Source organism: Hemibagrus wyckioides, linkage group LG17 (assembly GCF_019097595.1).
Source record: "Hemibagrus wyckioides isolate EC202008001 linkage group LG17, SWU_Hwy_1.0, whole genome shotgun sequence".
Taxonomy (NCBI): Eukaryota; Metazoa; Chordata; class Actinopteri; order Siluriformes; family Bagridae; genus Hemibagrus; species Hemibagrus wyckioides.
The window spans coordinates 23,592,917-23,603,021 of record NC_080726.1 but is presented as its reverse complement, the minus strand read 5'-3'; the positions used below and the strand labels follow the sequence as shown (position 1 = coordinate 23,603,021).

The following is a 10,105-nucleotide window of genomic DNA, read 5'->3' as shown; positions in this document are numbered from 1 at the left end:
CTCATCGATGCCTGTTTTTTGGTTTTCACATGATTGTCAGACCGGTCCAGGGTGTACCCCTGCCTCTCGCCCAGTGTGTGCTGGGATAGATCTCTGTGACCCTAATTAGGAATAAAGCGGGTATGGAAGATGGATGGATGATTGTGTCAACTGTTGCATGTAAAAATCCCCAGTCAAATCAGACTGGCCACAAACCATACCACATTCAAAGTCATTAAACAAATCAGCTGTCCCCTAGTTTGGGACTCGATGTATTAAATAGCTAACAAAGATCACCCCTTCATATTAATTTACACTTTACACTAGATTCGTTATCAGTCAACAGACTAGAGATTGTAAACATCTGGTGCTCTAACCTCCTGTCTTATTCCTACCACCAGTGTCCATGTAAATTATCATTCAGCTTGAAAGAACTCACCGTAATCCATTATAAAACATTACTGGTAATATATTAGATTGAAAAAAAAAAATCAGCGGATCAGTGGACCAATCAGCACCGTGTGTGCTTGTTGAACAACCTGCTATGCGTTTATACCCCTTTTGCTGTAATAATCAGCTCCACTCTCCTGGGAAGGCTTTCCATTAGATTCCATTAGGAGTGTCGCTGTGTGGATTTGTGTTCATTCAGCCACAAGAGCAGTGGTGAGATCAGGCAGTGATGCACTGATGTGAGGAGGCCTGGGGTGCAGTTAGAACTTCAGCTCATCTCACTGAAACATGTTTGGGCTTGATACTCAAGTTCCAGTCAAAGGGAATTCTTAATGCTACAGCATACAAAGGCTCGTTCAACCTTGTGACATCAGTTAGGGCAGGGGCCCCCAACCACCAGGCCGTGGACCAGTACCTTAATATTATATGTATTTTGTGTCGAAAAATTGCCTCTTCCAACCATGCCACACACCTGCATTTGACTCAGTCGCGGGTTTTCCATATATCAGTAAGTCCACAACTTAACCCGGGCTAAAATGACCCAAAAACAAATGTCAACCCCCCCTTCCGCCCCTCAGGCCGGGGTAAAATGGCCCGGTATGAGACCGGTCCATAGTACAAAAAAGGTTGGGGACCCCTGAGTTAGGGGAAGAACCAGATTTAAGTGTGATAATCAGGAGTCCACATAGTTCTGGCCATTTAGTCTAGTTCAACATTGTGTCCTTGCGAAGTTTTTTGTTTTGACCTGTAGTAACAGTCTGGTCAGGATGGCGGTGGACCCGGATTATGATTTTCAAGCACAACTGATATTTGAAGATGGAAAGGGCTGTTATTTGTCATATATACAATATCACAGCTTGTTAGGAAACTGGGGTCAGAGCGTAGGGTCAGCCCTGATACAGCACCCCTGGAGCAGAGAGGGTTAAGAGCACAACAGTGTCCGCTCGGCAGAGAGGCTTGAACTCCAACCCGCTTATCAGTAACCCAGAACCTTAACCAGTGAGCCACTGCTGGCGGGATATATTAGCAAGCGTTTAATTAAATTACACACTATATATAAAGACGTTATAATTTATCATTGTGCTGTAGTTTTTACACTAAATAACTCTGAATCAATTCTCATCCCTGTGATGGGTTGGCACCTTGTTCAGAGTGTCCCCTGCCTTGTGCCCCACGTCCCCTGAGATAGCCTTCAGGCTCCCTGCGACCCTGTGCAGCATAAGCTGCAGAAGATGGATGGATATTACTCGTTCATCTTATTTAGAAAGGGTAAGTCCTCTGTCAGATGCTGGAAATGTACAGATACAGCTTGAACAGCAGGTTTAAAGCTTACAGATTTAGGTTTCGGGGCTCTAAAATGATCCTCGGCACAATATAACCAACCTCTTTTAAATAATAAAACTCTCATTACTGTAGTGAGGTGTACTGCAGTGTTTATACTAGTAAAATAGGCAAATAGATTAGAGATAGTCAGAAATAAATATACAAATAAATACAACAGCTCTGAATTTCAGAGCTCTGATTTTCGTCTGTTCTTCCGAGTCGACTCTTCTGATTCATTTAAAACGACTCAGTATAAATGAATCACTCATCACTACCGAATCAAAACATTGACGTCGGCAGTGATGTAGAATAATCTGTAAATCATGAATTTAATCTCTTAAATTCTTTCGCCGGATTTATCCAAAACCAGGTAATCTTTCATAAACTCTCCTATCAAATCTGTTTTTGTATAATGTAGCAGCTGAATATCTAGCAAGCTAACGGAACTGGCTAATGACAGACGAGACCCGCAGGTGTATTTGAGTTTATTTGATTCGTTTAAGAACAGATTCCTAATAATAATAAATATTATATTAATAATAAATATTTACAGGCACTCGAAAATAACAGTCATGTTAATTGGTCACTTTGTGGCACTGGATAGATACGCAGTTGTAGTTTCACTTTTATTATTGGTGTAGTCATTGAGCTAGCTAGCTTGCTAATTAGCTAGCTGATAATGTTCGAGTTAGCCCTGTTCATTCATTGTGGCAGTGCAACCGTCTTGCATTTTACAGTAAAATAGTGCAACTGAAACACTTTTTAGAACATTCACAACCATTTTAGGTAAATTTTTGTAAACCAGGCCCAAACAACCAGGCAGCTTGATGAAACATCTAAACAGCCAGGCCTTGTTGTGGTCAAACATGAACTTCTCAGTTTCTCACTTGTATTGTATTGTAGAGGTCATTTTTTATTTATATGTTTTTAACAGGAGTCTGCCTTGGCCATTATGGCTCAGCCCGAGCACCTCAGTCCATCTCTGATGGCCGTGCCTGAATTCATGGCACAAAGAAAACTTCTCGGATTTGGCGTATTCCTGGCTTGGATTTTCCTGTTCCATTTGCTGGTCAACGTTTGGCTCCTCTGTGTGTTCACCAGCCTGTTAGTTGTGATAGGTGGGTGGCTTGGCTCTCAGGCTCTCCTCGAGTCGGAAAGCGTCATCCACCTTGAGCGTTTCATCAAGCTGGATGAAATCCGGTCTTCAGCAGACAGTGAGATGCATCTAGACCACGAGATCCAGAACACAGTTTGTAAGATCATCCGAGACTTTGTCTCTTCGTGGTATCACACAGTTTCTACAGAGCGTGAATTTGAGGATGAGATCCACAACTCTATGATCTCCATGGCAATGGAGCTTAAGCTTCGGGCGAAGAAAGTGGACCGGAAAGCTTTAACGCTGAGGGTATTGGATCTTTTCGGATGCCATCTTCAGTGCTACGCAAAAGCTAAAGAAATCATGGCTGAAAAAGCAGGCAAGGACCAAAATGCTAATGAGAGTCTCTGGCAGGCATACAGCATGTCTTGTGTGCCTCACCCAGCTCTTCAGAGCTCTGCCGTAGAAGTGAATTATGCACGCGCGATTGTGGATTTGCTTCTACATGTTCTGGTCCCTCCACCACATCTCGAAACCAGAACAGGGAGATTTGTAGTGTGTGAACTTATCACCTGCAATGTTCTTTTACCGTTAATTGCGAAACTGTCTGATCCAGATTGGTTAAACATGTTGATTGTGGATGTTTTTACGAGGTCCAAAAATCCCGAAACGGAACCAGTCGAGCCAGAGAAAATGACATCTCCCCCAACAATGGTTCTCAATGAAGAAAATTCACAGGATGTTGAGGTTCCATCTTCTTTAACCTTGAAGGACACTCCCAGTGTGACTGATGCACTGACACCTGAATTGACAAATCTGGACGTTCTTGACTCTGCCGACCTTTACTGTCCACAGAACCAAGAAGATGAAGGACCAAGACAGTCGTTTTCTTCAGAGCACCCGAGTTTCAATTCAAAGGATTATATGCGACTGGGAAAATCTAATCCTTTCTATCAAGAAACAGACTCTGATTTGGAGTCCCCTCTAAACGACTTCAAAAGGAGTTCGCTGGAATCACTGGTCCTGATAGGCACAGAAGAAGAAGCGTCAGAGGCAGTTACAGAATGTCCCACGCTGGCAGACGGAATAATGGACCCCAAAGACGAGTTCCAAGTCTATTCAAATGCGCCGAAGGTCGTGGTCTCAGAGATCCAAGAACAATCCTCTGATACCACCGATGGGGCAGATGAACTGTCTTCAAGCTTCTGTGCTCTTCAGGAACTTGAAAAGGGTACCACGAAAGCAGAAATGTCTGGCACGGAGACATCGGGGGTGGTGAACGCCAACGGGCTGACTCTGTCAGAACCTCTTCAAGCCTCCTCACCTTCAGTCGGATCCATGCCCCTCTCTCCATTCACGTTCGAACCCCTTAGTAGTCCTGAAGGCCCCGTCGTTATTCAGAACCTCCGTATCACCGGCACCATCACAGCTAAGGAACACCGAGGCACAGGCTCTCATCCATACACACTCTACACTGTGAAGGTGTGTGTCCAGTTGATTCAGTTATTTCAGATTTTGCTTTCATTTTAAGATATAAATATAGCTATGTGCCCATGGTGTGTTAACTAGCCACAATAACAAACTATTAAAGTACACTGCAATGACCAAAAGTATGTGGACACCTCAGTATCCCATTCCAAAACCATGGGCATTAATATTTTCCTCTTTTGCTTTTATAATATAATCTGGGAAGACGTTTTCCACTAGATTTTGGTTGTGTGGATTTGTGTTCAATCAACCACAAGAGCATAAGGGGTCAGTCGTGAAGAGGCCCTGCAGTCGAACTGGCCTTCCAGTTCATACCAGAGGTGTTCATGGGGCTTTGTGCAGGACACTCAAGTTCTTTCACACCAGCTTTGGCAAATTATGTGTTTATGGAGCTTGCTCTGTGCACAGGGGCATTGTCATGCTGGAGCAGGTTTGGACCTGTTTGTTCCAGTGAAGAAATATTTTAGTTCTACAGCAACCAAAGACATCTTATAATATTGGGTGTGATGGTCAGGTGTCCACATGCTTTTAGCCGTATAGTGTATGTCATGCTGTAAGCAATGCAAAAATATTTCAAGGTATTTTAGTGACTTACCTGAAATTAATATTTGAGTGGTTTAATAACTACACAAAGACCCCAGATTCAGTTCAATTCAATTTATTTGTACAGTGCTTTTTCAAATCCTTACACTTGTCCATTTTTCCTGCTTCTAACACATCAACTTTGAAGACAAAATGTTCATTTGCTGCCTAATATATCCAACCCACTAACAGGTGCCATGATGAGGAGATCATCAGTCTTATTCACTTCATCTGGCACTGGTCACAGTGTTATACCTGATCGGTGTACAGTACACATGCACATAAAACAGAGTAATTTAGCTTCTAAAACAAATTCAATCACTGAACAATAGATCAGATTTTCCTTTCAGCTTCAAAGGTTTACTGTTAATGATGTACTCACTTTGTTTTGGCTTGTTTTTTTGTTTGTTTAATGCTTTTATACCTTAGCGGTATTTTCTATGTCTTTTGTTTTGGCACACGTAATGCAGTTTATCTCACATTATTGTCACATTAACTTGGTTACAAAAGCTTACCAAAATACAGCGTGGTGCCAAGTAAACCCAGTACAGTTTACAGTAAACATGGTTCGTGTGTAATGTTCAAACAAAGCTGGTGCAGGTACTAATGTTAGATTTCAAGTTCACTCCTAACTAATAACTAGTGTTTAAGAAAGGTTGATCTTTTTATTAGCATGATACAGTCGCACATCATGTTTGTTTTCTTTCCAGTATGAAACAGCTATGGACACTGAGAATCCAGGCACATTGCAGCCAGTGGCTTACCACATGGTCAATCGGCGCTATAGCGAGTTCCTGAACCTGCAGACCCGGTTAGAGGAGAAAGCTGAATTACGCAAAATTATCAAACGTGAGTTCTAATGCACGAAAATACAGTTTCCCGGGTGCCTGAGACAAGCAGATTCCATGTCCAGACCAGTAATTTTTTAATTCATAGCCTCACAGGACAAGCAGGTATGATGAAGATGGAACAATGATGGACAGTAGTATGTGGAAACACTGGGTGGAAAATGCAATGAAAGGGTCACACAACTCTCTGGCTATCATACCGCACAGCTTCACACATACAGTCTAATTAGTTATCTAATTAAAATCTATCACTTTTTAACTTCGTTATGTTTCTAGGGCAACCAAAACCAGGGACTGGGGCTTTCACTTCCTGGTGTGTTAACAAGTACATCATTTGTCCACCCCTGTTTTTAAAGTGTATTAAATATACATTAGTGGACTTTGACTTGTATTGCTTTCATTGTAGATGTTAAAGGACCTAAGAAAATCTTTCCTGACCTTCCTTTTGGAAACATGGACAGTGACAGAGTTGAGGCCAGAAAAAGTTTACTGGAAACTTTCCTTAAGGTGAGAGGTCACTGATTATGTTGTATGTTATATTGTATTATAATGTAAAATAGAGAAAAAGTACTAATCACTGACTGGAATTGCTTTCTGATTGGATGAAATGATGTCTGTTCTGGTTTGTTTTTTCAAATGATTGATTATTGATTATTGGCATGTTCAAATTTGAAGCTGAATTTAGATAAACTGAATCTGAACTGCTTTGAGATATGAAAATTTAAATGGAAAACCTAAAATGAAATAGATTTAAATTTAAAGATGAATTACAATTTTTACATTAAATTAAAGATAAATTCGAGAGAATTTTTTAACATTTTCAAAATCATATATATATATATATATATATATATATACACAAAAAAGTTTCTAAAATAAGTTAAAGATAAATAATTTTAGTCAAGCATTTCAGTCAAATTTATGTACAAAAAAGTTTTTAATTAAGTTACAGATAAATTTTATATAAAATATTTTAACATTTTCAGATATATACAAAAAAGTTTTAAAATAAATTAAAGATTTTGATAATTTTTAAAATCAAATAAATATACAAAAAATATTTTTTTAAATAAAATTCCCTACATGAGGATCAGAGTCCAGTACAGTCGAGTGAGACCTTGCTCTAGCATTTACCTGTAAACCCAGGATGAACATGAGTTTAATGCGTTTTTGAGCACAAAGGAGTCTTAAACTTCTGTTGTGCGACCACCGTAATATATATATATAAATTATATACTATATTGCCAAAAGTATTCGCTCACCTGCCTTGATTCGCATATGAACTTAAGTGACATCCCATTCCTAATCCATAGGGTTCAATATGACGTCGGTCCACCCTTTGCAGCTATTAATAGCTTCAACTCTTCTGGGAAGGCTGTCCACAAGGTTTAGGAGTGTGTTTATGGGAATTTTTGACCATTCTTCCAGAAGCGCATTTGTGAGGTCACACACTGATGTTGGACGAGAAGGCCTGGCTCTCAGTCTCCGCTCTAATTCATCCCAAAGGTGTTCTATCGGGTTGAGGTCAGGACTCTGTGCAGGCCAGTCAAGTTCATCCACACCAGACTCTGTCATCCATGTCTTTATGGACCTTGCTTTGTGCACTGGTGCACAGTCATGTTGGAAGAGGAAGGGGCCAGCTCCAAACTGTTCCCACAAAGTTGGGAGCATGGAATTGTCCAAAATGTCTTGGTATGCTGAAGCATTCAGAGTTCCTTTCACTGGAACTAAGGGGCCAAGCCCAGCTCCTGAAAAACAACCCCACACCATAATCCCCCCTCCACCAAACTTTACACTTGGCACAATGCAGTCAGACAAGTACCGTTCTCCTGGCAACCGCCAAACCCAGACTCGTCCATCAGATTGCCAGATGGAGAAGCGCGATTCGTCACTCCAGAGAACGCGTCTCCACTGCTCTAGAGTCCAGTGGCGGCGTGCTTTACACCACTGCATCCGACGCTTTGCATTGCACTTGGTGATGTACGGCTTGGATGCAGCTGCTCGGCCACGGAAACCCATTCCATGAAGCTCTCTGCGCACTGTTCTTGAGCTAATCTGAAGGCCACATGAAGTTTGGAGGTCTGTAGCGATTGACTCTGCAGAAAGTTGGCGACCTCTTCGCACTATGCGCCTCAGCATCCGCTGACCCCGCCCCGTCAGTTTACGTGGCCTACCACTTCGTGGCTGAGTTGCTGTCGTTCCCAAACACTTCCACGTTCTTATAATACAGCTGACAGTTGACTGTGGAATATTTAGGAGTGAGGAAATTTCACGACTGGATTTGTTGCACAGGTGGCATCCTATCACAGTTCCACGCTGGAATTCACTGAGCTCCTGAGAGCGACCCATTCTTTCACAAATGTTTGTAAAAACAGTCTGCATGCCTAGGTGCTTGATTTTATACACCTGTGGCCATGGAAGTGATTGGAACACCTGATTCTGATTATTTGGATGGGTGAGCGAATACTTTTGGCAATATAGTGTGTGCATGCATTGCAAATGCATCTATGCAATGCATAGATGCATTTTCATTATTAAGTATGTGCTTGACCTCCTGCTTAAATATTAGCCACAAGAAACTCTTCATTTTTGTTTCTAGCAACTTTGTGCAATACCTGAAACAGCCAACAGTGAAGAAATGCAAGAGTTTCTTGCCCTGAACACTGATGCGAGGATTGCTTTTGTGAAGAAGCCGTTCATTGTCTCACGAATAGACAAGGTACGTTTTTATTTACAATTCCAAACACTTCACAAAATTGTAATTGCTTATTTAAGTAATATTGGACGAGCAAGAGCGCTCTTATACTGAATAACAGCACAGGTGTGATCCTTAGGTTGTCACAGTCATGTTGATTTAGTGCAAGCGCATTATTACTTTTAAATAACAGTTTAATTTATATGGAGCATCGCAGTATGGCTAAATAGCTTGTTTATTTTAGATCCTGAAGAAGCCACACTCGCTGAAAGCTGCCTATTTGGGTCACATTGATTAGTACATTACCTTTAAAGGTGCATCAGGTGAAATTGGCCTCATTTCTTTCTTTCTGTCTTCATTTGACGAGCTGTTATATTTTAAGTCAGAAGTTATATTCATGAAAAACGTATCATCTGCCGTGTCTGCTGATGATATTGATAACTCTACCGGAGAAACCTGTCCAGTGGAAGTGTTGCAAGAAGTGGATTTTTGTGTGCAGAGTACAGATATGCAGTGATACGCACAGTGAAACATCCCAGTGCAACCACTGCTTATCTAATCAAATGATTAGATCAGAGCTAACTGTATAAATAAATATATACACTGATCAGGCATAACATTATGACCACCCGCCTAATTGCGCTGGTCCCCCTTTTTGGTGCCAGAAAAGCCCTGAACCATCGACGCATCGACTCCACTAGATCCCTAATGGTGTGCTGTGGTAAGATTTTAGCACCTCCATGGGCCCCACCTCGCAACTTACATGGCTTAAAGGACTCTTTTGATAGATACTGACCACTGCAGACCGGGAACACCCCACAAGAGCTGCAGCTTTGGAGATGCTCTGATCCAGTGGTCTAGCCATCACAATCTGGCCCTTTGCAAACTCGCTCAACTGCTTACTCTTGTCCATTTTTCCTGCTTCTAACACATCAACTTTGAGGACAAAATGTTCACTTGCTGCCTAATATATCCCACCCACTAACAGGTGCCATGATGAGGAGATCATCAGATAATCTTATTCACTTCAGTGTCAGTGGTCATAAAGTTATGCCTGATCGGTGTATACAGTTGTAGAAAGGATGTTATTTAGTCACACCATAAAGGTTCTAGTAATTGGCCTGTTATGTATAAATTGCAGATTGTAGTGAATGCTATAGTGGATACGCTAAAGACAGCCTTCCCTCGCTCAGAGCCGCAAAGCCCCACAGATGAAGTGGATGCAGAGCCTGATGGGAAATTATCATCAGACAGGAAGAGCAAGTATGTGGATTCCTTTCAGCAAGCAAGGCGATAGTTGTAAACTATGTAGCATTCAGTCTTCTGATATTCTTCTTTATATCTTCATATCTGTGGTGCTCTTACTTAGCACTGTCTGTGTTTTGTTTTTTGTCTCCTTAGGTCCAGGATGCGATTCTCCAGTAAAATTGCTCCTGCTCTTAATGTATCCGACATGAAACCCAAAGTTCTTTACTGCTTTGATGAGAGGAGCAGCGTAAGTAAATCCAGCTTCGTTGATCTATTTGTGCATCAAGCTCTGATTTCTTTTGTAAAGTAACCTGAGTAGGCAGTAATTATAATATTATAGTAAGAACGTTCTCGTCGTGTTTGTTCAACTGATCCTCTTCATGTCAAAATCCTTTT

The 10,105-nt window shown here is 41.4% G+C and overlaps 1 protein-coding gene across 3 annotated transcripts in view; it reads left to right on the top strand.

Moving 5' to 3' along the window:
• The first annotated feature begins 1,979 nt into the window (after nt 1-1,979).
• snx19b (sorting nexin 19b) overlaps nt 1,980-10,105 on the top strand; it is a 29,470-nt gene continuing 21,344 nt past the window's right edge. For all 3 annotated transcript variants that reach the window (XM_058413697.1, XM_058413696.1, XM_058413695.1), the window contains exons 1-7: nt 1,980-2,122; nt 2,687-4,330; nt 5,629-5,767; nt 6,173-6,273; nt 8,366-8,485; nt 9,603-9,724; nt 9,863-9,956. In XM_058413697.1, coding sequence (XP_058269680.1) covers nt 2,705-4,330; nt 5,629-5,767; nt 6,173-6,273; nt 8,366-8,485; nt 9,603-9,724; nt 9,863-9,956 — 2,202 coding nt within the window. In that variant the 5' untranslated portion in view covers nt 1,980-2,122; nt 2,687-2,704. The remainder of the gene's footprint in view (nt 2,123-2,686; nt 4,331-5,628; nt 5,768-6,172; nt 6,274-8,365; nt 8,486-9,602; nt 9,725-9,862; nt 9,957-10,105) is intronic.